The sequence below is a fragment of the Grampus griseus genome (genome assembly GCF_964374135.1).
Source record: "Grampus griseus genome assembly, chromosome: 8".
Lineage (NCBI taxonomy): Eukaryota > Metazoa > Chordata > Mammalia > Artiodactyla > Delphinidae > Grampus > Grampus griseus.
This window is the reverse complement of record NC_139002.1, coordinates 14,111,528-14,138,737: the sequence shown is the minus strand read 5'-3', so window position 1 is coordinate 14,138,737 and position 27,210 is coordinate 14,111,528. Positions and strand designations below refer to the sequence as shown.

At 51.0% G+C, this 27,210-nt stretch overlaps 3 protein-coding genes across 4 annotated transcripts; 1 reads left to right on the top strand and 2 right to left on the bottom strand.

The window, feature by feature from the left end:
- Positions 1-14,250: 14,250 nt before the first annotated feature.
- RNF26 (ring finger protein 26) lies at positions 14,251-17,085 on the top strand. The gene has a single exon (XM_082660320.1). It carries the CDS (start codon positions 14,794-14,796, stop codon positions 16,093-16,095), a length of 1,302 nt encoding a protein of 433 aa, XP_082516446.1. The 5' UTR covers positions 14,251-14,793; the 3' UTR covers positions 16,096-17,085.
- A 1,538-nt stretch (positions 17,086-18,623) lies between these two features.
- On the bottom strand, positions 18,624-20,652 carry C1QTNF5 (C1q and TNF related 5). 2 transcript variants are annotated; one of them, XM_082660190.1, is made up of 3 exons: positions 20,442-20,652; positions 19,889-20,152; positions 18,624-19,561 (listed from the first exon to the last, which is right to left on the bottom strand). In XM_082660190.1, the coding sequence occupies exons 2-3, from the start codon at positions 20,100-20,102 to the stop codon at positions 19,044-19,046; spliced, it is 732 nt and encodes a 243-aa protein (XP_082516316.1). In that variant the 5' UTR covers positions 20,103-20,152; positions 20,442-20,652; the 3' UTR covers positions 18,624-19,043. The 2 variants fall into 2 exon arrangements, with proteins under 2 accessions (XP_082516316.1, XP_082516315.1); XM_082660189.1 differs by lacking the exon at positions 20,442-20,652 and having other exon boundaries at positions 19,889-20,391.
- A 695-nt stretch (positions 20,653-21,347) lies between these two features.
- Positions 21,348-26,013, bottom strand: MFRP (membrane frizzled-related protein; the record flags this gene model as incomplete). The annotated part of the gene is made up of 13 exons (XM_082659919.1): positions 21,348-21,572; positions 21,663-21,790; positions 22,385-22,516; positions 22,662-22,792; positions 23,282-23,430; positions 23,803-23,879; positions 24,108-24,233; positions 24,361-24,491; positions 24,910-25,123; positions 25,257-25,418; positions 25,507-25,620; positions 25,733-25,835; positions 25,960-26,013. 13 exons carry the CDS (start codon positions 26,011-26,013, stop codon positions 21,348-21,350), a joined length of 1,746 nt encoding a protein of 581 aa, XP_082516045.1.
- Between the last annotated feature and the right edge of the window lie 1,197 nt (positions 26,014-27,210).

Genomic DNA, 27,210 nt, shown 5'->3' with positions numbered 1-27,210 from the left:
CCCTGCCTCCCTGACCCATACCCCAGGGCCCAGGGCTTCAAGGGGACTTGAAAAGTGGAAGGATTCGGAGTCAGAGAAAAGCCCCAGGGGCTGTGCTCGCCCTGGCACCTTCCCTTTGTGTCCCAATCACACTGGAAAGTGCTGGTTCAACTTTGGTCTCCAACACCCGGCTGTAAACTCCATGAAGGAGGCTTTGAGACAACACTGCTATTTAATTAGCTAATCTTGGGCAAGTGGCCAAACCAGTGACTGTTCAGAGGGGACATGGCAGTGCTCGGAATGAGAGAAGAAGCTGCTCATAGCTAATATTTGCACGGTGCTTTACAACTCAGCCCGTCACTTAAGGGTCATTTTCATCACTAATGTTTATCTTGATCTTTGCAACAAAAAATGACGAAACAGAAGTGAAAAGAGTTACATGACCTAAAGTCAGGCAGCCTGTGAGTCACGGAGCTACGTTTTCTTCACTGTGGTAAAATACACATAACATAAAACTTACCCTTTTAACCATTTTAAGTGTACAATTCAGCGGCGTTAAGTACACTCGCAATGTTATGCAACCATCACCACTGTCTAGTTCCAGAACTTTTTGATCACTCCGAGGAGCTAAAATTTGAACCAAGGTTGATGTAACTCCAAAACCCGGGCCCCACACCTGTCATGATTTACAGCCGAATTTAGTAAGCATGTCATGGAAATGAAAGCAGCGGATTGGAATATCACCGAATTATGTGTATAAACAGGAAATGCAACAGGGGTTCAGAAGAGGGAGCATCCACCTGGACTCTGCCTGCACTTGCCAGGAAAGGCTTTCTGGAGGTGCGGGGGCTTCAGTGAAAAGTCAAGTTTAGATAGAGCAGGAGTGAGGATAGATCATTCCAGGCAGGGCAAGTGGCACAAGCAATGAGAGGGGGTGGGGAAGAGAGAAAGGGGCATGCACAGTGAAAACTGCTTCTTCTGTATAAGAAGAGCTTCAGCATGGGCAACTGGTTAGAAGATCAGGCTGATGGGGGAGGCTGGGAGACCTTGCTTGCCATTTGCATAGCAAGCCCACTGCTTTCACTTTTATTATACGTTTACTTGGAGTGTCTTAAGGAGAGCTTCAGCCACTGCTACCACCTGTTGGTACCACCCTTATGCAAACAGCTGGTACTAAATAAACTGTTACATGGCTAAATAGAAATTCAACAGGGTAGAGGGTGCATCTATGTGAGAGCTTGGGCAGATGAGGTGAGGTTAGGTCATGGGGGAGGAACTTGGATCTTGAGATAGAGTAGGCAATGGGGAGCCACTGCAGGTTCTTGAGCAATGGCATAATGATGTGATGAAATTGAAATTTAGATTTATAATGGTTTCTTTATTTCTTCTCTGCCTGAGAGCGCCCCCTGGCGCCCCTAGTTTCAATTGTTCTCTCATCTTATGGAGTAGGTGGGAGGATGGGGGTACTGAAAAGCTGGACTGATGAGTTGCAGAAACCAAACTCTTAGGCCTCATTTCAATTCGTCCTGAGCGATGACAGCACTGCAGTACAAATAGAGGTGACATGTGGACAGATAGGGTTTGCTTTGAAGGAAAAGGGCATTGTGGTGGCTCCCTTCTCTGTCTTGTAACTGAACTAGGATATCGTGTTTAGGGTACTAAGTTGGGGGCGGGGGATGGGATGATAACTAAGACGAGGTCCATGTGCTTGAGAGTTCTGTACTCTAGTGAGGGGGACAGACAAGTAAACAATTAGAATACAACGTGCCAAGTACTAGGGTGCAAAGATGCACGTGAAACAGTTCCTTAACTCAGCTTGAGGTGACCAGGGAAGGCTTCCTGGAAGAGTTGACACCTAGCTTCAAATTAAGGGATAATGGTAGGTACCTGGGTAAATGGAGTGTGACAGCATGCTCTGTGCAGGAGACGACTAGCGGTTGGTTAGTATCCTGCAAGGGAGGAATGAATTTAGTGAGCGATGAGGCCAGATTACAGAGGATTTGTAAACCCTGGTAAATGATCTAGCACAGCAGGGTGTGTATAAATGGTTTTGAGTAGGGGAACACCTGCCAATCAGGTTAGATCCATCTGAGTTCAGCCCCAGAGGGACAGAACCAAAGGTCCCACTTTCTAAGGTCCCATTTCCCCTCCCAGCTTCCTCCTCTCCCTTGGGTGACTGAGGTTGGAAACTTCCAGCCGCTTCTGGGGAGGCTGCTGCTACACCTGGGTTATGGCCTTATTTCAACAAGCCAATCCATCCCTCTGATCATAGCAGCTCCACACTAGAGTGAAAGGTAAGCATGGGAGGGACCTTGTCCCTTATGTCACCCACCATGACTGAGAGCCTCTTGGTAGCCTTTTCTCCTTACCACATCCAACTTGAGGTGGGACACAACACTTTTGAGTCCCCTATAAACAATCTTTGAATAAACTCCACTCAGTGGAGTATATGCAGCTGTTAAAAGGATTAGGACACTCCCTATACGCTGATATGGAGTGATCACTAGAATGTAATTTTACTTATTTATTTATTTGGGGGTCATTGACACTTTTTATTGAGGTATAGTTGATGAAGACTACAGTTTTAAATTAAAGCTTGATATAGAATGCTACATGTGGAATGCTACCTTTTGTGTAAGAATATTTTATATTATCTACATCTATATTTATACTTTCAAATAGAAACAATGAAAGGACCAAACCCACCAATATTTGTGTGGCCAGGTCAGATACAAATGAAGGTTGAAATATTTGAATTATTTGAAGGCTAACCAACTCTGTTAAATATGCTCTGTCCTCTTACCTTGACAAATAGCCTTTCTAATGACAAAATTAAAAAATATGTGAAGCTGTAGTTTTTGTATGACAAAGTCAGCAAAATATCCAAGATAATTTAATTAAACTATCATTGCACGTGCCTGGGTGTTCTCACGTTGGCCCAGCAATGCTTGGATGGATAATAAAGTCATATGCAACTCATAGTTATTATATAATATTCCATTAAATAAATTCTTCTTGCCTTCATTTTGCCAAAATCCCAAATGCATATTCTGTTGCCAGTAATGCCAAATTAACTTACTTTTCTTGAATTGTTGTTCTTAGATGTTTACAAAATTAATTTCAATAAAGAGAGACTTTGCTCCAAGCTGAAATTATTACTAATATTTTTAAAGCAATACTTAGATCAGAATTGAATCATAAATTTTATATGTCATATTCAAATATTATAAAGGAGTCACAGATTATAAATATTAAAATAATAAATTTTAATATTTTATATTATTTATATAATTTATGTATTATAATAAATATAATATTTATTATATTATTAAATTTTAATAATAAATTTTAATAATAAAAATATTAAAATATGTTTTCATCTTATAAAGCTTTATCATTATAATTTTCAACATATTTTAAACCAATATCTAGCTCCATTTGCTGTTTAAGTTTTACTTTTTTCAAATTATTCAGTGCTAACCTATTATTTTAAAAAAAACCCAAAGAGTAGTATTTTGCTACATTTCTTCAAATCTCTCTGCAATTGAAACTGTAATTTGAACTTGACCAGAAGTTAGTCTCTCTAGAAATTAGTCTGGGGATTACTTGCACGTGATTCCTTTCCTTTAGGCCCATGCAAACATTTTTATTTCCTTGTTTTAGTTTCTGTGTATATGTATTTAACTCTATTTTGAAATAATTTCAAACACTCAGAAAAGTTGCAAACATAGTATAGAGCCTTTGTATATACCCTTTGCCTAGTGTCAAAGGTGATTAACATTTTGCCACAGACTTTGCTTTTTTTGGCTGTGCCCTGCAGCTTGCGGGATCTTAGTTCCCCGACCAGGGATTGAACCCGCGCCCTTGGCAGTGGAAGTGAGGAGTCCTAACCACTGGACCGCCAGAGAATTCCCCAGATTTTGCTTTTTTATCCTCCCTAAATTACAATTTTTAATAAAATTTTAACTAAAAATTTTTATTTGATATGTGTGCACTTATGTATAATTTGAGTTTATGAATCATGAAAGTAGGTTGCGTACGTCATGCTCCTAGGTCCCTTAATACTTCAGTATTTCCTGAGAAGAAGGATATTGTCCCATACAACCACGAAACAGTTACCAAATTTAGAAGATTTAAACTGATACAAAACATTTCTAGTCTATAATCCATATTCCAGTTTGACAAGAGTCCCAATAACGTCCACTGTGGCATTTGTCTTTCCCCTCTGGTACAGAATTCTCTATTGCCTTTAGTCCTCAGGTCTCATTACTCTTCTTTAATCTGCAACAGTTCCTCAGACTTTGCTTCGTATTTGTCAATTTGGATTTGTCTGGTGTAATCTTGTGCTTAAATTAGGGTTATGCACCCCAGGCTGGAACACTACATAAGTAATATATATGTTAGCATCCCTTAATGGTTCTGGCCTGAACCAGTTTTTACCATGATGGTTTTATTTTATTTTATTTTTAAAATTTAATTTAAATTTTATTTTTATTTTTGGCTTTGTTGGGTCTTCGTTGCTGTGTGTGGGCTTTCTCTAGTTGCGGCGGGCGGAAGCTACTCTTCGTAGCGGTGCGCGGGCTTCTCATTGCGGTGGCTTCTCTTGTTGCGGAGCACGGGCTCTAGGCGCATGGGCTTCAGTAGTTGTGGCTCGTGGGCTCTAGACCCAGGCTCAGTAGTTGTGGTGCATGGGCTTAGTTGCTCCGCGGCATGTGGGATCTTCCCGGACCAGGGCTCGAACCTTTGTCCCCTCCATTGGCAGGCGGATTCTTAACCACTGAGCACCAGGGAACCGCCTATGTTTTCTTATTTCCCCTTCTCTCTTACACAGAAGGTACCATACGATATATAATATTTTGCACTTTGCTTTTTTTCACTTAAAAGTGTAAACTGGGGCTTCCCTGGTGGCGCAGGGTCCACACCCATGTTCATAGCAGCGCTATCCACAATAGCCAAGAGGTAGAAGCAAGCCAAGTGTCCACTGACAGATAAATGAATAAACAAAATGTGGTCTATTCATACAATGGAATTCATTCACCCGTAAAAGTGGTTGAAATTCCGACACATGCCACAACATGGATGAAACATGAAAACATCATGCTAAGTGAGAAAAGCCAGTCACAAAAAGATGAATACTATACAATTCCACTTATATGAGGTATCTAAAGCAGTCAGATTCATAGAAACAGAAAGTAGAACGGTGGTTTCTGGGGGTCGGGGGGAAGGGGAAAAGAGGAGTTTTTATTTAATGGGCATAGAGCTTCAGTTTTGCAAGGCAAAAAGGTTCTGGACATCTGTTTCACGATAATGTGAATATACTTACCACTACTGCACTGTTTGCTTAAAAAGGGTGGAAAAGTTAAATTTTACTTTATGCTTTTTTTACCACAATTAACAAAACCAAAAAACCTACATATGCATTTACCTTTTGACCCAGATATCCACTTCTAGGAATTTACTGTTAAGACACTTTCAACAAAATGAAAATTTATTGTAACATTATTTATAATTGCAAAATATTGAAAATTATCTAAAAGTCTGAACAGGAGATTGGTTGACAAAACTCTGGTAGGTAAATCCAGTGGAGTACAATGCAGCTGTTAAAAAAAAAGGAATAAGGAAGAACTATTTAATATAGGGTAATTTCCAGTTTACACTTTTTTTGTTGTTGTTATAAATTTATTTATTTTATTTATTTATTTTTGGCTGCGCTGGGTCTTCGTTGCTGTGCGAGGGCATTCTCTAGTTGTGGCGAACAGGGGCTACTCTTGGTTGCAGTGCGTGGACTTCTCTTTGCAGTGGTCTCTTTAAGACCCTGCTTTCAATTCTCTTGGATATATACCCAGAAGTGGGATTGCTAACTCATATGGTAGTTCTATTTTTAGTTTTCTGAGGACCCTCCGTACTGTTTTATATAGCAGCTGTCCCACTCCACAATCCCACCAACAGTGCACAAGGGCTTATCCTCTCTATGTCCTTGAGGACACCTGCTATTTTCTGTTTCCTTGATAGCAGCCATCCCATTGGGCACAAGGTGGCATCCTTTACCAGCACCTCTGTCAGAACCAGAAGTGCCCAGCATCCCCTCATATGCCTGCTGGCCAAACGCACATCGTCCTTGAAGAAATGTCCTTTCAGATCTTCCGCCCATCCCCAATCAAGCTATTTGATTTCCTGTTGTAGAGTGGTAGGAGCTCTTTCCACATTCCAGACACAAACCTTCATTAGATACACGATCTGCAAATACTTTCCCCAGCTCTGTAGGTTGTCCTCCCTACTCTGTTGATTGTGTTCCTTGATGCACAAAAGCCTCCAAGTTTGGTGTAGTCCAATTTGTCTATTTTTTCTTTTGGTGTTTATCGTTTTGGTGTAATATCCAAGAAATCATTGCCAAGTCCAACGTCATGAAGCTTTCCCTCTATGTTTTCTTCTGGGAATTTTAAAGTTTGGGGGTCTTATGTTTAGGTCTTTGTTCCATTAAAAAAAAATGTTTATTGGAGTATAGTTGATTTACAATGTTGTGTTAGTTTCAGGGGTACAGCAAAGTGAATCAGTTGTACATATAGATGTATCCACTCTTTTTTAGGTTCTTTTCCATATAGGCCATTACAGAGTATTGAGTAGAGTTCCCTTGTTTATATAGTGTAAGCTAAGTGTCTAAATTCATGCTTTTGCATGTAGCTATCCCAACACCGTTTGTTGAAGAGACTGTCCTTTCCCCATTGAGTAGTCTTGGCACCTTTGTTGAAGATCATTTGACTATATATGTGAGAGTTTATTTCTGGCTCTCTATTCCATTCATTGGTCTATATGAATGTCTGTTTTTTGTTGTTGTTTGTTCTTGTGCCACAAGGCCTGCAGGATCTTAGTTCCGGGGCCAGGGATTGAACCCGCGCCCCCTGCAGTGGAAGCATGGAGTCTTAACCACTGGACCACCAGGGAAGTCCATGAATGTCTGTCTTTATGCCAGTACCACACTGTATTGATTACGGCAGGTTTGTAATAATGTTTGTGTAGATATTGCCAAACTCCTCTCCACTGGCGTGGTAACATTTTACTTTCCTACCAGCAACGTACGAGAGTGCCTGTTTCTCCAGTGCCTTGCCAACAGAGTGTACTGTCAAGCTTCATTTCCTTATAGTTTATTAGAATGCAGCCTCTTTAGCTTTAGGTAGTATTTTGAAATTTAAAAGAAAGTATTTCATCCTTTTGAAAATAAAACAACTACTGGACATGCAAAAGTCACGGATCTTACATGTTTCACAAAAATTAACAGTCTCATAGACCTAAATGTTCAATGCAAGACTCTAAAATTTCTAGATAACAGGAGAAAATCTAAGTGATCTTGAGTTTGGCGGTGAATTTTTGGCATACTCTGTGAAAGAAAAAAATTGTTAAATTGGGCTTCATTAAAATTAAAAGCTTAAGTTCTGTGAAAGATTGTTGAGACTGAAAAGACAAGCCACAGACTGGGAGAAAATATTTGCAAAACACATATCTGATAAATAACTGGTAATCCCCAAATATATTTATAAAGAGCTCTTAAAACTCAAAAATAAGAAAACAAAAAACCCAATTTAAAAAATGGGCTAGGGGCTTCCCTGATGGCGTAGTGGTTGAGAGTCCGCCTGCTGATGCAGGGGACACGGGTTCGTGCCCCGGTCCGGGAAGATCCCACATGCTGTGGAGCGGCTGGGCCCGTGAGCCATGGCCGCTGAGCCTGCGCGTTTGGAGCCTGTACTCCGCAACCGGAGAGGCCACAACAGTGAGAGGCCCGCGTACCGAAAAAAGAAAAAAAAAAAAGGGCTTAAGATCTCAACAGACACCTCACCAAAGAAGATGTAGAGATGGCAAATATCCAAAGATGTCAGCGTCATTTGTCATTGGGGAATTGGAAATTAAAACAAGGAGAGGGATTTCCCTGGTGGCACAGTGGTTAAGACTCCGGGCTCCGAGTGCAGGGGGCCTGGGTTTGATCCCAAGTCAGGGAACTAGATCCCACATGCATGCCGCAACTAATAGTTTGCATGCCACAACTAAGAGTTTGCATGTCACAACTAAGGAGCCCACATGCCGCAACTAAGGAGCCTGCGAGCTGCAACTAAGATCTGGCACAACCAAATAAATAAATAAATATTTAAAAAAACCCAACAACAACAAGGAGATGCTATGGCACACCTATTAGAATAGCTAAAGTCCAAAAACACTGACAACACCAAGTGCTAGAGAGGATGTGGAGCAACAGGAACTCTCATTCATTACTAGTGGGAATGCAAAATGGTACAGCCACTTTGGAAAATAGTTTGGAAATTTCTTATAAAGTGAAACATACCCCTATCATACGATCCAGTAATCATACTCGTTGGTATTTACCCAAATGAGTTGAAAACTTAGGTCTACATAAAAACTTGCACACACATGTTTATAGCAGATACATTCATAATTGTCAAAACTTGGAGGCAACTGCGTCATGTCCTTTAATAGGGGAATGGATAACTGGAAGGTAATCCATACAATGGAATATTATTCAGGGATTAGAAAAAAGTGAGCTATCTAGCCATAAAAGGAAATGAAATTGAGTTATTTGTAGTGAGGTGGATGGACCTAGAGTCTGTCATACAGAGTGAAGTAAGTCAGAAAGAGAAAAACAAATACCGTATGCTAACACATATATTGGAATCTAAGGGAAAAAAAATGGTCATGAAGAACCTAGGGGAAAGATGGGAATAAAGACGCAGACCTACTAGAGAATGGACTTGAGGATATGGGGAGGCAGAAGGGTAAGCTGGTACAAAGTGAGAGAGTGGCATGGACATCTATACACTACCAAATGTAAAACAGATAGCTAGTGGGAAGCAGCCGCATAGCACCGGGAGATCAGCTCGGTGCTTTGTGACCACCTAGAGGGGTGGGATGGGGGAGGTGGGAGGGAGGGAGACGCAAGAGGGAGGAGATATGGGGATATATGTATATTTATAACTGATTCACTTTGTTATATAGCAGAAACTAACACACCATTGTAAAGCAATTATACTCCAATAAAGATGTTAAATGGGAAAAAAAAAGAGCATATGCAAAAAAAAAAAAAAGTGAGCTATCAAGTCACAAAAATACTGGAGGAACCCTAAATACATATTGCTAAGTGAAAGAAGCTAATTTGAAAAGGCTATGTACTGCATGATTCCAATGATATGACATTCTGGAAAAGGCAAACCGATGGAGACAGTAAAAAGATCAGTGATGGTAGGAGTTGGGGCTGGGGGTGAAGGGGAAAACGGATGAATAGATGGAGCACAGGGGATTTTTAGGGCAATGAAAATATTCTGTATGATATTGTAATGGTAGATACACGGCATTATACATCTGTCAAAACCCATAGGATGTACAACACCAAAAGTGCACCCTAATGTAAACTACGGACTTCAGTTAGTAATAATAGTGTATCAATATTGGCTCATCAATTGTAAAAAAAACAAAGAAACTAAAATAGTCAAGCTTAGATTTAGATTTGTTAAACTTTTGCCAATATTATTAATAGTAAGCAACAGTCCGTCTCAAATATGTGTGGGTAGCAAGAATAATTTCATTTTCTACTTGTGACCATGATTTGCTCTTTATTGGAGAATCTTCTGTTGTTTTGCTTAACTCTTCAAGTTCTTTTAGCATCATATGTTAATTATATCTACTTGTTTTAACAGCCTGTAACCAGAATGCTCGTCATGCTTCCAAGAACGGTTGGAAGGTCAGATGTGATATGTGTCTTCCTAAGATGTTTCAACTTTGGGTAGATCCAGAAAATATTGTATATAATCTTTTTAACATTCCAAAGAAAGCCATCACGATCACAGTCAAGGTAAGGTCTAGTAACAAGTTCAACTATGTGCCACACAGGGTATATGGCGCAAAAAACGCTTCTGGATTTTTCGTTAAAAAAATGACCTTGTTCACCTTTATTTTTACTAAACCATGTCAGTCCCATTATCATGAACTTGCTCTCAACATCCTTTTAAATCAATGCCTAAAACTGTAAGTTGTTTTTTTCCAGTCCTTCCCTTAACTCAGAACAGGGCTAAAACCAATTAAATACGCACCCGTATTTCATCCAGACTCACATATAGACAAATTTTTAAAAATATGAATTAATATTACAAATGTTCCTCAGCCACTATGGCAAATACCGCATTAATTTCTGAGTATTTCTGGAACCACAAACTGGAACAGGAAGAAAAGAAAGAGGATTTGACTAGTTAATTAATGTATTTCTTTTCTTCCCTAAGTGCTTCAATGGCTCAAATCCTCCCTGGTACAAACCACAGGTCTTTGTGGCATTTTGGACAGTCACCTCATGTTTCCAGGACACAGATTATGAGACGTGAAGTGATTCTCTGGACCTGAACAGCGTTATTACCAGAGCTGATGTTTAGGGTTATGGGTTCTCCTGTACCGGTGCCAAGCCTCAGATCCTGATTGAAAGAGGAAACTATTTTTTGGTATGTTTGTGATTTGTGAGGCTAGGGGGGTACTGGGAGGGAACAGGGTGGAGGGGGCAGGATAAAAGCAAACCTTTCCGGTTTTTGCTTTTTGTTTTTGGCTGAGTTGCGTCTTCGTTGCTGCGCGCGGGCTTTCTCTAGTTGCGGCGAGCCGGGGGGTGGTGGGTGGGGGCGGCTACTCTTCATTGCAGTGCGCGGGCTTCTCATTGCGGTGGCTTCTCTTGTTGCGGAGCACGGGCTCTAGGTGCGCGGGCTTCAGTAGTTGTGGCTCGCAGGCTCCAGAGCTCAGGCTCCGTAGTTGTGGCGCACGGGCTTAGTTGCTCCGCATCGTGTGGGATCTTCCTGGACCAGGGCTCGAGCCCGTGTTCCCTGCATTGGCAGGCGGATTCTTAACCACTGCGCCACCAGGGAAGCCCAAAAGCAAACCTTTTAGGAATGTACCTTTTTATATGGTGTTGATTTGGGGACCCTGTAAATGATTTGCCTGATTAAAAAGCCAAATTAAATCAAAAAGGAAAAAAATCCAACTCTAAGACCATGGCAGTAATATGGATTTTACTGAACGCTTGATGGGGAGATGAAGGGGAGGGTTATAGTACACACAATACCACAAAACAAAACTCCTGAATTAGACATTCTTTCTGGTTTTATCCCATCTCTTAATCCTCAAGGCTGAACAACCTCTAAAAACCCCTTCTGTTGTCCCAGCTAGCATCTCTCACCTAGCAACACAAAAGCCCTGCACTTAGCGCAGCAGCAGAAACCAGCTGTTTTTCCAGGAGGCCCCTGGGCCAGATTTCTGAGAGTTTTAGGTCGTACCACTATTATCTTCCATGACACAATTCTGCAGGGGTAGCGCCTCCAGGCATTAAGTTTTCTCCATATCTGGCTTGTTTTCTTCTCAACCACTGCAACTCACACTAGTAAGCAATTTGAACTTCCTCCCTAAAGTCAGGTGCTGTTAGTTCTTTCGACCAACACTCTCCAGTCTTCCAGCCTCCAAATAGAGGATGACCCCTGCTATGGCAACAGTCAGTTTGAACCAGCTGTTATCTGAAACACAGTCCTAGAAAGAAACATTATTGAGTCAGTAGAGATACTGCTTGAGTCCAGACCCAACCCAACCACAATGATCACCTCAAGGGGAGTGTTAACAACCTCTCAGCACTGGGAAGCGCCTTGGCTTCTCTAAGGCGGGGGTCATCCGAGCACTTCTTTTGCCTTGTGGTAGCATGGTACTTTCTTATATTTCTAGCTTAAGAATGGATAGCATTTTGCAGTAATTCATTTGTCACAAGAATTTTGGCCACAGGTCACCTCTGCCTGCCCACAACTAGAACGCCCGCAGAGTCAAAGGTTGTGGCTTGTTTATGCTAAACTAAGCTGGTTTTGGCTTAGTGTGTCTCAGATCACTCAAAGGGGAGGCTAATTAGTCCCAGACTAATGGAAATATTGTCTTAGAGGATCCTGCCAACTTCAAGGTCTTTCTCGGCCTGGAAAGCTGGCTGGTTAATTACACACAGTGCAGGCACAGCAAATTTGCTGAGTTTGATTTTGGACACATTGAGTTTGAAGCACCAGTGGGATATCCAGCAGCTGTCCAGGAAGCATGTGGAACCTGAACTTTACAAGAGAGATTCAGGCTGAAGACACAGATTTGGGAATCATCGTGTAGAGAGGAGAGGGGGCCATGATGGAGACAGAAAGAATACAGGAGAGGGTAAGGTCCAGAGGCCAAGGGTGGAGGAAGTGGTCATTGATGTCAAGTGCTGCAGGAAGATAAATTAAGAACATAATAGTGTTCACTGGACAGGTAAAATTTCTGAAGAGGACAAGTTATGCGTGGTGGGTTCAAGTATCTTGAAGAGGAGGTGGGCATTTTCTCCAAGATTTGAAATTAGGGGAAAAATGCAAAATAAGACCCCCAGCAACAATAACCACAACAGACTGTGATCTGGGCAGGAGGTTAAATAAATCTTTATATTATTCTCCTTTGTTTAGAGAAATTAGCATTTTGTGGCTAAAGCATAGGTGGGGTTGGGGGTAGAAATAGACTGTTCTGTAATATAAAATAACAGTGGGAAGTTGGAGTCTGATGGCTAGAGAAAGGGAGGGGAAACCTCAAAAGGAAGAGGAAGACAAAGGGAAAACATGTCTCAGAGAAAACATTAAGTTGGGCCTGACAGATGTGAGAGAGAGGCTGGGGAAAAACCAGTGGAGTTTTAGAAGTTGCAGTCCTTGCCCTGCACTATGGTGTAACCCCTATTGGGAGCCCCTCGTTTCAGTAAAGGTGTGCTGCATCCCTCACCTTCGTATGCATCAGTGGTGCTTTGGGGAAGAAAGGATTCAGGCAGTATTCAGGGTGGGGTGGCAGAGACAGACACTTTCAGCAGTCCAGGCCAGAGTGGAGATGAAGAATTCAATGTGCTAACTAAAAACTGTCACTAGCCACCATAGTCACTGACCTTCAACATCCCCTGAAAGGAGTTCAGGGCAGAGATCAGGAATGAGGCACTCTGTGCTCTGGGAAAAACTGGCAGAACAGGCCTTCAGATAGTTATTTTCAGGAGCAGATTCTACGAGCCCAAATTCTTGCATCTTCTCACATCTAGAAAAGCACTTAAATCATTAACGGAGACATCTGCTCCTTGTGACCAGCAGCAACCTTCTGCCAAAATGTGTGCTGAATTGCACGTATGCCCCCCTTACCAAAATTACACATATATTCACCTCTCCCCTTACCTCTTCAGAGTAGTTCCTCAGAACTATCTCAGAGGCTGTCTCCTGGGCTATAGTCCTCATTTCACCCCAAATAAATCTTAACTCACGACTCTCATGTTTTGCTTTTTTTTTTTAAGTCGACAAATGCCAGCAGGAAATTAAAGCAATGGAGGCCAGGGGAAGGATAAGACCTCCAAGTATCCTTGGGCTTAGTAGAGAACACTAGGCTTCCCAATATACTTGGGATAGGATCTTAGATATTTTGAAGATTATTTGAATATTAAAGAAGAGGGTGAATTTTTGAGGAGCCTACTAAGGGTGCCCAGGCAGATATCTAACTAGAGCGTTCAAGTAAACAAATTAGTAGGGCCTGGGCTAGGAGGGTGAGCTATTTCCGGCATGTGACCTCCTTTTCTCACTGACAATGAGGTAATCTCCTGAGGATGCTGAGAAAACGTGATAGAGCTTGAGGAAACAGTTTGGAAATAGCACTTTGGGAATCCCCTATCACAATCTGTTTCCCCTTGAACTACTTGTGAGCAGGCACGTCTTAAACATTTTTTGTATCCTCATTTGTACAAATACAAATCCTCATTTGCATTTGTAGCAGGCTCAATAAACGATGGAATAAATGGATGAATGGAGGAGGACGAACGACTGAGACTGAGGCTGCGGAGGCGGTGCAATCTTAGAGCCCAGCTCAGAGGCAGTGACCGCCAACCCGCACCTAAACAAATCAAGGCTGGAGGCCAAGTGAAAAGAACAGCGCCCACATTATCCCAGTCCAAAGTCCTGCTCCTTTAGGGGGCGGGGCTAGGGGGGCAAGTTCACCTCTGCCCTTCAATTGACCAATCCTCGCCTCAAGGGGGCGGGGATTTCAATCTGTTCCCCCCCACCCCTTAAAGTACTAAATATGTTTGGGCGCCGTTCAAACGGACCAATGAGTGCTCGATGTTTCCTGCGCTTGGGCCTCACCGATTGGTCAGAGTTCGTCGTCCCTCCCTGCTTGTTACGCCTTTTGCCCCACCCGGTAGCACACAAGATGGCGGCGCCCAGCGGAGTAGAGGCCGCGCCTGGGGTTTGCTGAGGCTCGTTCCCTTCCCCGCTGCTCCCTTGGGCGCGAAGCGCCGCGAGCCCAGAGGACGGGGGCCGGGCGGGGACAGAGGCACCTGCGTAGCTGGACCGTGAGCCCGCGCCCAGCCTGCGCCGCCCCCACCCGGCCCCGGCCTGGCCCGATCCCTTCCGTTCCCGGTCTCCTCTCGGTCTGACCCATTGCCTGGTCGTGGTATGCCACCACCAGGCCTCCAAAGCTGAGGTTTCTCCTCCAGCCCGGGATCACCTCCACTTTAGAGATGTTTGGGCTATTTCCTCCCAAAGAGCCCGCCTTTGGGGCTCCCGGACCGGCATCTGGCCCCCTTTCCCTCCGTTGAGACTCCACTTCCTTCTAACCCACTTCTTCCTCAGATTCTCCCTGTATTGGAGACTGCTCACGTCCCTTCCAAATTAATCCCCGACCTCCTCCTTCCCCCCAATATTGACAGCCCTGACACCCCCCTCAACCGGGAGCCAGACTTCCTTTTGGACTAACCCCCATAGCCCTATCATGGAGGCTGTGTACCTGGTAGTGAATGGGGTGGGCCTGTTGCTGGATGTGCTGACCTTGGTGTTGGACCTCAACTTCCTGCTGGTGTCCTCCCTCCTGGCTTCCCTGGCCTGGCTCCTGGCCTTCATCTACAACCTGCCACATACGGTACTGACTAGTCTTCTGCACTTGGGCCGTGGAGTCTTGCTGTCACTGCTGGCCTTCATCGAAGCCGTGGTTCCCTTCACCTTTGGGGGCTTTCAGGCCTTGTGTACCGTACTATACAGCTGCTGTTCTGGCCTGGAGAGCTTAAAGCTCCTGGGGCACCTGGCCTCCCACGGGGCGCTTAGGAGCCGGGAGATCCTGCACCGGGGTGTCCTCAATATGGTCTCCAATGGCCATGCTTTGCTGCGCCAGGTCTGTGACATCTGTGCCATCACCATGAGCCTGGTGGCCTATGTGATCAATAGCCTGGTCAACATCTGCCTCATTGGCACTCAGAACCTCTTCTCCCTGGTGCTGGCCCTGTGGGATGCAGTGATGGGACCGCTGTGGAGGATGACGGATGTAGTGGCTGCTTTCCTAGCCCACATTTCCAGCAGTGCTGTGGCCATGTCCATCCTCCTCTGGACCCCCTGCCAACTGGTACTGGAGCTCTTGGCCTCCGCTGCCCGCCTCCTGGCCAGCTTTGTGCTTGTCAATGTCACTGGCCTGGTGCTGCTGGCTTGCGTGCTGGCAGTGACAGTGACTCTGTTGCACCCGGACCTCACCCTGAGGCTGGCCACCCAGGCGCTCAGTCAGCTCCATGCCCGGCCATCCTACCACCGGCTCAGAGAGGATGTTGTGCGGCTCTCTCGCTTAGCACTGGGCTTGGAGACCTGGCGCCGAGTCTGGAGCCGTAGCCTGCAGCTGGCGAGCTGGCCTAACCGGGGAGGGGCCCCTGGGGCCCCCCAGGGTGGCCCTAGGAGGGTGCCCTCAGCCAGGACCTGGCGACAGGACGCTCTTCCTGAAGCTGGGCCCAGATCAGAGGCAGAAGAAGAGGAGGTCAGGATGGCCAGAGTGACAGCTGCCCGGGGCCGGGAGAGGCTCAATGTGGAGGAGCCTGTAACTGGGCAAGACCCATGGAAATTGCTGAAGGAGCAAGAGGAGCGGAAGAAGTGCGTCATCTGCCAGGACCAGAGCAAGACGGTGCTGCTTCTGCCTTGTCGGCACCTGTGCCTCTGCCAGGCCTGCACTGAGATCCTGATGCGCCACCCTGTCTACCACCGCAACTGCCCACTGTGCCGCCGGGGCATCCTGCAGACCCTCAACGTCTACCTCTGAAGACTCCCTCCCCGCCTGCCCATCCCTCCACGCTCCACACAGCCACCTGCGCTAGGACAGCATTCCCACCTGATCTCTGGGTCCCAGCCTGAAGCCCCTCCTGCCGCTATGGCCGTCCTGCCGAGCCTTGGAGCCATACGTCCAGGACATGGAGATGGGAAACTCTGGAAGACGGTGGCTTGGCTGGGGGCAGGGTAACAGCTTATCCTTACCCAGTGGGTCCCAGTGATGCCGAGGGTGGTGAGTGTGTCACTCTGCGAGGCCCTGAGACTGTTCTCTGTGGACTCCCCTCCACCTTGCCAGGGCCCACCCAGATACCCGCGTGTGGGGCTCCCCCTCTCCGCTTCTGGTTGTTCTGTTGGGGATTTGCAGGTTCTCTCCCTGCTCCCTTCCCACTTCCTCCCCCGCTTCTGCAGCCACACACATCAGTGTCATTTGGGTGTTGTGGCAACTCAAGGGCCTTGGAATGATCTTGAACATTTGCTTTCAGCTGGAGCCCCTGTGCTCTGGCAGGCTTTGGGGGTAGTATCTCTCAGGTGCCCTTAGAGCTCCTTCTACCAGTCATGATCTTACGAGGCTCCCTTGTGACCTGACCGAACAGCTGGGATGAGAATTAACCCCCAGGTGTGTGTGTGTTTGCACCTGGCTTTGGGACCATGTGCCCTCTGACACCCCAGTACCACTGGGAACTGCAGGGGGGATAGCCAGATTTCTACTCCTATCCCTTTCACTCCCCACATCGCAGAGTGAGAAGGCATTCCCCTTCTGTTCCTCTCTCCCTGGCATCGGGGAGGGCAGACTGTGCACATTTCACTAGGGTCCAAATACAGAAGGGGCCAGGGCTGAGAGGCATGCAGGTCCCTGAGGTGTCTGTCTGGCCCAGGATCCAATGAATGAAGTTCTGTTACAGCTCTGACGGCCTCTGTGTGCATCCTTGCAAGGGCGAGCCGTCGGTTAGGGTGACGGATGCTGCAGCAGTGTCCTTCGGTCCTGCCGGAGTCACAAGTGTGGTTGGTGGGGGACCTGGCAGAGAGATAAGATAGGGTGCCTTGGGGAGAGCCCCTGCCAGGTGTGGCTGGCTTTGCTTTCACCCTGTCTGATTTGTGCCCTCTCACGTGCACAGCTTTTGGAAAGCTCTCCTTATCTTTTCTATCTTTCCAGAATTAGCCCTAGGAGAGAGGAGTGTGAACTTGCTCACCCTTTGGGTCAGCCCTCCCAGCTTTTCCTCTGGTGCCACTCTTCCCAGGAGGGAACTTGGGGTTCCTACTGCCTGGAGTCCAACCTGCCCTCAGATCCCTGGAGGAGTTGGTGCTTGTCGTTGTGACTCTTGGCATAGAATGGCGCTGTGATGGGCTGGAGTATGGCTGTGGGGCCTCCTGGTGGACAGCTGGGAGGCCTGTCTCTAGCTCACTGGGTCCAGTCGCCATTGGTCATATCCATCCTCACATGACCTGCAAGAGAGGGGGGGACACTACCCCATAATTGTATGTTAAATCTAGGAGCGTGATGCCAGGGACAGCCTTCTGGAAGGGGGTGGGGGAAGGGAAAGCGGTAGATGGGAAGAAACTCCGAGGAGAGGCCCCTCCACTTTCTCTTGGGTTGAGAGCCTGAGCTGATGTGGGCGGGCCAGCCCGGGTTTGTTAGTCTTTGGGTCGGGGGTGGGGCAAGGAGAGGAGCCTTGGAGGGGCTTTGCGGCTAGCCTCAGACTGAGTGGTGTGGCCCGGTTCAGTGAGTGACTGTTCCCCACATGCACCTTGGAGTTGGGAGGCCTGAGGAAGGGCTCTTTTTTCCCCTTCCCCCAACCCTGGAGAGGGAGCTGAGCAAGGGGAGGCTTGGTTCCTTCCAGTCTCTGTTTAATGTGAGGATAAACATTTTATGAGAGAAGATAAACTTCCTGAGCTGGGAGCAAATAACCCCTTTTCCTCCACCCCCATCTGGAGTCCCACTGGCGGAGCTCAATACCCTTCCTCCCCCTAACCACCTTAGCAGTCAGGAGCTCAGCTACCTAGGGTCATTGCTGCATCCTGGAACTGGGCTGCCCTCTCGTGGCCATCTCCAAGATGACATCTCTAGACACCCAGGGACACTCCACTCCCCTGGCATGGGGGACAGAGAAGCTTTCCAGTCATCTAGGGACCAGGCAAGTAGCCAGAGCAGCCATGAACGAAAATCCTGGCTTCCTTTCTGTTGGTCAGGGCAGGGATGTGTGTGATGAAGTCCTACCCAGTTCATATGACATCTCTGAGTTAGAAAAAGGGCTCCTCCTTCTGGGTGGCCAAAGTCTGACACCAGGACACCCTCCTCAGCAGGGGCTCCCGTTCACAACCTCCACCGCTTACCCAGCAGGTCTGTGGAGCGGCCTGTCCTTCACCTGGGCCTGCTTCCTGTATCTCCTGGCCCATAGCTCCATCCAGCCCAAGAGCCCTCCCTTCTGCCTGAGCACCCTCCCCACCCACCGTCCTCCCTCTTCTCCCCATTCTCAGAATCAGGGCATCCCCACCAGTAAAGAAGAAAGGCTGAAGCCAGTAAGAGGGTTTTTGTTGTTGTTGTTTTAAGATTTATTGAATGATCTCTGAGAAAAGGGCCCAGGAGCAGGAGGGATGAGGGAAGACCCAGAGAAGCAGAGGACTGGGAAGGGAGCACCCCACCTTGGGGTCCTGGGCCAGAGCAACTGCGGGGACTCACACCTGCCAGCACACCGCCAGCACGCTGCCTGCCAGCACTCCTTTGGTCTAGGGCAGAAATCCAGCCACTGCCCCGTGCTGCCAGCCCTGATCTCAGCCTCTGTCCCCATCCCCTGCCTGCAGCAGAACGGAGAGGCCCCCACCCCACCTCCGCGGTCATTCACAACATTCCAGGGGGGCCAGCCCTCCTGGATGACGTGGCTGTCAGTGTCATGCCCTCCTGCCCTTCGAGTGAGACAGCGTGCGCTCACTTTCCAGTGGGCATCAAGCGAAGACTGGGGAGTTGTGCCAGTCAGAATACACTAGAAATCCAGAGAAGGTGCTGTCTGTCTTGATGCTGGCGTAGATGCCAATATAGTCACCCACGCCCACCTGTACCCACACCTGGTCTTTGGGCTCCAGCCTCACCATGGTGCCCCCAGAGAGCGAGGCTGGCTTGGGCCACCCCCCGAAGAACTGGAAGAAAGAGGCGATGGACTCTCCATTCTTGACCAGATCGAACTGCAGGCTAGCCCGGTAGACGGTGGCGTGGACGGCGAAGTAGTAGACCCCGGGCACGTGGCAGGTGAACTTGCCGGTGACGGCGTCGTAATGTCCCTGCTCATTCACCAGCACGCGGTCGAAGGGTAGGGGCGCGTCCGACGGCGGGGGCACCCGGCTCTCTGAGCGCTTGGCACTGAAGGCGGAGCGCGGAGGCACCGAGCACTCGCCTGCCGGCCCGGCCGCCCCCACGGGGCCTGCTTCTCCTCGCGGCCCGGGCTCCCCACGCGGCCCCGGGAGGCCTGCAGGGGTGGGGGTGGGGGGAAAGCGGAGCAGTTAGGGCGCGCCCGCCGCGGGCCTCCAGCATCCTCCCTCAGCCTCCCACCTGCCCCTTCCCGGGCGGGGCCGCCCTGCGCCCCAGGACCCGCTCCACGCTTCCTGCAGGCCTTGGGGCAGATCTGAGTGTCCCAGGGGTTCTGGCTCCCGCAGCTGAGTCCCTCTCTCCCGGCTCCGGCCGGGTCGGACGGGGACGGGAGCGGCGCCCCCTAGCGTCAACCCCGAGCCCCGGGCCCCTGGGAGCAGGAGAGGGGCCGCACTCTTACCAGCCTCCCAGCGGAGGCGCTTCTTACCCGGCCTCCCGCCCTCGCCTTTCTCTCCCGGAGCGCCGGGCGCGCCGTCGCGGCCGTCGCGGCCGTCGCGGCCGGGCAGACCCTGGCTGCCATGGTGGCCCGGCGTGCCGGGGAGGCCGGGGTGCCCCGGGCACAGGCTGGGGATCTTGTTGTCGTCCAGCGGGGGCGAGCCGGCCGCCAAGCCCAGGAGCAGCAGAGCGAGGAGCGGCCTCATGGCGCTGGCACGCGGAGCCCGGACGCCGCGGGCCTCTGGTCGTCTGTGGGCTGGGCAGGACAGGAGTCGGGACCCAGAATCCTGGGACCTGCCTCGGTCCCCGCCCCGGCGCAGCCGGCTCGGTCCCCACCCCACTGCCATGTCCCTGAGTGAGGCTGAGTGGCCTCGAGGGGACGAAGAATGGGGCGCCCCTAGACCTAAGAACCCCGAGAGCACTGCGCAGGGGGAAGGAGAGGCCGGCCCTCTCCCCACCACCACCCCGGGCCGGCGCCCAGTCTTTCCCACAGTCCCCTCCCCCATCCCCATTTCCCCGCCCCACCCCTTCGCGACCAGACTCACCCCCCTCCCGGCTCCCGGGGCTGCTCGCTCTCTCTGTGGCCTCCTTCGGGTCTCTCGCTACTCCGGACCCTCCAGTTGACTCCTGCTTGCTACCTTCCTTCCCTGCGCTTCTCTCTAGCCAGGCGCCCCCTGCCCTAGGCGTCCCCCTGGTCCCGGTTCGTTCCTTGCCGGCTCTGCTCTGCTCCTCCCAGACTCCAAGAGGAAACCAGTTGTTCAGGGGCCAAGAGCCCGGGCCGGGAAATAGCAGGGAAATAACTCGTGGTGTCGCCCGGCGGCCGGCCAAAGTTTGGTGGAGAAAGGAGGGAGAGATTTGAGGCGGGCGCAGAGGCAGAACCATGAGAAACAGACGCTCAGGGCATCTACAGCTCCAAGGAGCTGGAAGGAGAGATGGTGCCACGACGGAGATCAAAGACAACACTCTAGTCCAGGAGAAATAGAAGCTGAGAACCGAGGGTGGACGGTTCTAGAAGCAGTAGACAACTGGATCCCCAGGGCTCAGAATAGGGGCTGCCACATGACTAGGCACTGGATACATTTTTTTTTGGAATAAATGAAAAAGTGAGAAAGAGGGTGGTAGAGAGCCTGAAAAAGCAGATGGAGATGAGGAAGGTAGAAGGTGGGAAATTGGGGTCAGAGGCTTGGGTGGGAAGCAATCTAGATGATCACTGGTACAGTGTGGAGTCAGGCCAGCTGTTTGCAGCAGCTGGGGCAAATAAAAGGATAGGGAAGGATCTGGCAGGGTGGGAGGGTCCCGTTAGCCCCGCTGAGGACTCCTCTTCCCCTCCCTGGGAGGACCCAGAGGGGATGGGCAGAGTCCCATGCTGGTCCCCTTCCTTTGCTCCCCTGCCTGCCCACCCTGGTAGGCAAAGGAGGCTGGGCAGCAGAGGGCAGGGGCCCGCCTCAGGGTCAGGGCTGGGCACAAGCCTCCAAGCCAGCTGCCTCAGGCAGCCTGTTGCAGTTAAAGGGCCAGGGGGTGCCCAGTAGTGCCAGGCCAGACTGGCACTGGCGCTCTGCCTCCTGGCAGACAGAGCGGCAAGGGGGAAGGACACTGCCTAGCGGGGTGCAGTGGGGCACAAGTAGCCCACAAAGGAGCCTCCGGAAATTCTGGTAGCAGGGCAGGCTTGTCAGGCTCTGTGGAAGGAGGAGACCAGCCCTCAGGCACCCTGCTCCCCCAGTTCCCTCCCCTCCCTGGGGGTTCCTCCTTATCTCTCCCTGGAGCACCTTGTAACCTCTGAGGACCTCCACCACCTCCTCCTGGGTGGCCATGCCCACCCAGATGTTAGGGAAAGCCGTGGTGTTGTAGCTCAGACCGATGCACATCTCCACCTGGACAGGTTCACAGGCCAGCTCTGCAGGGGTGGGAGGGGAGGGTCACTCTGGGGAATACTCACTGGCTGTGTGAGCTGGGACAAGTCACCTAAGCGCTCCCTATGGGTCAGACGGGGAGAATCAAAGGAGATAACACAGAGAGATGCTTTATCCATGTCGAGGATTCCTGTTTTCCTTGAGAGCCTACTCCAAGCATCATTCGCCAGCCCTGGGCATCATGCAGGCACGTCTATGATCTCAGGGAGCTAGGGACACCAGCATTGGCAGGACCAGGGCATCTGGAAGGAGCTCCGCCGCTCTCCCCCCATCTCCGAGGTGGGCCCTGGAGAGGGCCTCTCTGTGTGACAAAGCTGGATGGGCTCTTGAAGCCTCAACCATCAACTCCCAGATTCCCATTTCCCTCGGGGGTGACACTAAGTACCCTTGCCACTCCTGGGGGAGAATCCCTCCAGTATTTGGTGGAGTGGTCCAGAGTCAGGCTAGTGGGCCCCCCACCCCATCAGGGAAGATAGGGATGGCTGTTATGACACGTGCCAGTGGGTTTCTAGGGATGGGCACCCAGCCCGCTCAGGCCTGCCAGCCCCCCTTGCGGTGCCCTGGGGCAGGCTCCTCACCTGGGGGTGGGAGCAAGGGGATGCTGCAGTTGTCATCGCTGCTCTCTGTGCAGTCTCTCCACATGCCACACATCCACTGCAGATTCTTACACCCTCCATCCTGGCAGGAGAACTCTCCGGGCCCACAGGGGTCTGCAGGCACAGGGGGCATGGCAGTGCCCTGGGACATGCAGGTACCCCCACTGCCTTCACAGTGCCCTGACCAGGGTCCAGAGCCCTTCCCTGTTCTCCTGGAGGTGCCTCCACTGCCCACACTCACTCTCCCAGGGCCACCTACTCTCTGTGGCATTGAGGGCCCGGTAGGTGGCCGAGAAGCCCCCGATGCTGATGCCATGGTCTGTCCTAAAGAGCACAGCCAGCTGGTGGTGCGAGGAGATGAGGCGTGGAGGCGGCTCTGCTCCACAGAACCTGCCCAAAGCAGACAGCAGTCCTGGCACGGGGCACCCCCGCAGACGTGGCACGGAGCTGGGTGCTCTGGGCTACGCCAGAGGGGATGGGAGGCATAGTCACTGACTCATGGGACTGGTGAGGAAGACACACATGTTCAGGAGACAAAGTACTAAACAAACGAAACAAACTGCTTGAACTGGAGCCCCTTCGACCTGGGGAGAATCAGTGAGGGTTCTGGGGGAAGCTATAAATAGACCGGGCAGGTGGGAGAGCTGGGACGGGGAGAGCCTCCTGGAGGAGGTGATGTAAGGAGCAAAGGTGAGAGGGACAGGTACGAAGGTGAGGAAGGACGAGCCTTTTTCAGGGTGACAGTGCGGGACCTCCAGCTTGGCGCAGGACAAGACAATGAAGCTAGTGCGTGTGTGGGCCGGTTTGTAGGAAGCCTTGACCTCGGACTCTGGAGGATGGGGTTTATCCTCAGCTCCTCCCCGCTGGCTCCGCCAGTACCTGCCCAGGAGGCTGAGGGCCCCTGAGTTGCGGGTCTCATACACTTCCACGTAGTCAAACTTGCACTCGTCCTGAGCTTCCAGGCTGAAGTTGTGGAACAGCAGTTCGACGCCATGTCCAGCGGGCACCGAGATGTGCCAGGTGCAAAGCTGGGGGAGGCACAGGTGGAGTAATTTATGGGTTCCTTCTTCTGTCCCAATCGGGGCCTCCAGGCTTGAGCTCCAGATGGGCTTCCCCCTGCTGCAGGCCGGGTAGGGAGTGGGTGGGCCCTGCCCACACTGCTCGCATCATCGGTGGTGGCGGAAGGGCCTTTAACTTATCTGGTCTCAGAGATAAGCTTACCCAGCACGGGAACAGGGATACCTAGTAAGCACTTAATACTGTTCTCTTCCTGCCTGCTTGATCTCTGACCTTCCCAAGTACAAGGCAGCATCTGCCATGCTGTTCTCAATCGCACTAACCCGGATGCTCAGGTGTGCCCACGTGGGCTGCACCACCCTCCCTATGGAGCGCTGGCTTACCTGTTGGTGAGGGTACTGCTGCAGGTAGCTGGGAGCAGAGAAAGTGCCCTGGAGCCCAGTCAGGTTCCCCCCACACCCTGTAGAGAGGAGGAGGAGCTCATGAGTTTGCCAGGGTCTGTGCCTTCGCCCGGTAGGGTCAGCAGGGATGGCAGCGAAGAGTTTTGGCTGTGCCCGTGGGGAGGCAAGTTCTGGGCCAGAAGAATGACCAGGCAGGTTTGGAGCTGGGCCAGGCCTGGGGAGGCCAGCCTGAACCTGGATCAGATGCCTGAGGACAGTACCCGCCCTGAGGCTGGCCGGGCCCTTACCCGAGAACTTGGCGCTGCAGTTGGCCTCGTCACTGCCATCAGCGCAACTGGCAAAGCCGTCGCACACCGAGTCGGGTAGCAGGCAGACGAGCTGGTCGCAGGGGAACTCATCGTGGGCACAGCTCCCTGGGGGCGGGCATCTGGATTCAGAACCCCCTAGAATCTCTACCGCTTTTGCAGGGCTGGGAGTGGCTGGAGAGGGGGGAAGTGGACAGTTGACAGGTAGCTGGGGACCTGGCGGGAAAACACTCACCATGACCGGGGGCCACGGCCTGGTACCAGGCATGGAAGCCAGATCCTTCCACGCTGCTGTCGGAGACGAAGGCCACGCGGAGGTGGCTGGCATTGGTGTTGAGTGTCGGGGGAGGCACCCTCCCACACACTCTGCAAGAAGCCAGATTGGGAGTGACGGAGGATCAGAGCTCAGGGCCAGCCAGAGTGGAGCCTGCCTGGGCCCTGCGGTCCTCTTCCCTCAAGCCCCGTCCTGGGGACGATGTGTCCAAAAGGTTCCTTTCATTTCCAGCAGAGCTCTGACCTCCCTAGCTCCTGCACGTCCATTCTTGAGGCATTTATCCATGGGAAAGATATGTGGGAGCTCCAATTTCCAGATTTCGAAACCAAGGTCAGAGAGGGGAAGTGACCTTCCCAAGGTCATATAGCAAGATGGTGGCAGAGCTGGGCCCAGAGGCCAAGCCTCTCCGTTTCCTCCCAGTCAAGAATTTCCCACTGCAGTTCCCTGGTTCTGCCCTCCAGACAGTGGTTCAGGAGGGGGGTGGGATCTCCTGGGGGCAGAGGGACCCACCTGAGGAGGGGGCCTTCAGGCTCGGGGGAGATTTCCAAGCGATCAAAAAGACAGGAGGCCACACTCTCCACGCTGAGAGCTTCGATCTTGAGCTGTATTGCATGGTCTGTGGCCACTTGGATATGCCACACGCAGTGGGCGTTGGGTGGGTAAGGGTCTGGGTAGTCAGGGCTGCTGAAGAAGCCCCTTGGGCCAGGAAGGAGGCCCCCACAGGCTGCAGGGACGGAGGTTAGAGTTCAGAGGTCAAAAGGAGAGAGACTTGTTTTTATAAGATGCCTCTTCCTGGCCTCCCCTCCCCCCTGCCATCTTGGGCCCTTCTCCGGGAAGATCTGCCCCGTAGTACTCACTCGACTGGGGTGCGGGGCTCACGCCTGCCTCCGGTTGCCCTTTAGGGGTCCCAGTTGCCTGAGAGGTGGTGGGGATGGGAGTGGGGGTGGAGCCAATGGTGGTGAGGCCTTGGGAAGGCAGTGGATGATGGGAGGGCCCGGACGCGGCTGTAGCCTGCAATTCTGGAGGCGGGAAGACGGGGGAGTGGGATTCAGAGGTGCTGGATCTCTTGCAGGGCATGGGAGACTCATGGAGGCCTTGGGAACTTACGGGCCAGGATGATGGCCACCAGCAGCCCCAGCAACAACAGCAGCAGGCTGGCCAGCAGGAGGACACACAGCCAGGAGAAGTGGCAGTCAGGCTGCAGCCCTCGGGGACGCCGACCTGCGGGCAGGCGGGGTGGGCTTTTGAGACCCCTTTCGCTTGGGCATCTCTCACACAGCCCTTAGCCGCTGGGCCTTTCTGTCCTACCCAGCTCACCCCTTGAGATGGTTACCATGCCAGGGAGCTCGGGTGCTGCAGCTGGCGTCCTCCTGGAGGCTGGGTAGGGGGCAAGGTGGCCCTGATTCAGGCTCAAAAGCAGGATTGCAGAATTCAGTCTGAAGGGAGAGACTTGAGGGCTGAGGGCCGGTGGCAGCACTGCCTGGCAGGTGTGTTCACTGGGCACTGCCAGCCCTAGGTGGGCATCTGGGTCTTGCGGGAGTGGTCCTGTATGACCCTTACCTTGCTCAGCTCTGTCGCCTCCACGCAGAGGATGATGTCTGAGCAGTCCTTCATGGCTCTAGGCTCTGCATGGCTTTCTCGAGTCCCTGCGACAGCCCAAGACCCCAGAGGGCCCGCTCCCTGCCCCGAGGCCGCCTCTCAAAGGGGCAGCCTCTGCTCCGCTCCCTGAGGATGAGGGCTGCCAGGCTAGACCAGCTCTCCCGCTGCCCTGGGCAGACTGGTTCCAGGCTGGTTCTGGCTACTGGCTATTCTGTCTCTGTGTGGGGGAAGGGACAGCAGGCAGAAGGAATTCGCAGCGGCATGAAATGGTCCCTTAATCCAACTCAGCTGAGGATGCCGAGGTCGAGACCCTGGCACAGAGCAGCGGTCCTTAAAGGCGCAGGCTGAGAACACCCCGTGGAGGAAGCTCGGTGCTCCGTCGGGGGTGTGACCAGGGAGCTGGCCACCCCGTCTCCTAACCTCACTGAGGTGCTGAGTGAGTGTCTGAGGGGTGCTGGGAAGGAAGGGAGACAGCGGGGCAGTTTTACAGGCACGAGGGAGCCTTCGAAGCCAGGTGTGACGGTTTGGCAGCTTCAAGGCCTGTGAGTCCTCAAGGTCCTGGACAGACCAGCAGCCCATCGCTCCTGGCCATCAGGGCGACCGAGGCATTAGCCAAGCTGGGTCTTTGGAAGTTCCCCTAAAGCACCTGGGTGCCTGGGACAAGGAGATAAGTCTTTCTGGGCTGCTTGTGTCTGTGCTGATGTGAGTCGGGGAGCTTGAGGGGTTGGCTGCCTCAGCCCGTAGGGGAAAGGGCAGTGGAGGAGGTGAAGCTGCCCAAGGCCTTGGACGGGTCGGTCAGGGCTGGCCTTTCAGATGGGCTGTGGAATCCGGCAGGTGGTACCATCTGCTGTTGCAGGATAGAAAGCCTGCCCTCTGCAAACTACATCACTCCGTGACTCTCTTTCTCCACGAGCGAAGTTCTCTCGGAAAATCCCAGCCTGGCGCAGCTGTCCTCGGGGAGAAGGGAAAGGGCTTGTTAATCTGTTTTGTGTTAGCTGTGCTCACGCTGAGTTGGGTAGGGCAGGAGGTGGGGAGGCAGCATAATATTTCTGGCTACTGTTTGTAGAATGTCTGTTACGTATTAGGCCCTGGGCCAGAGGTCCTACGTGCAGTTTCTCTCCTTGAATCACTCTGTGAGGTAGCATAACCATTTTACAAATGATGGCCGAAGGCTCCGAGAGGTTAAGTAACTTTCCCAAGGTCACATCAGCT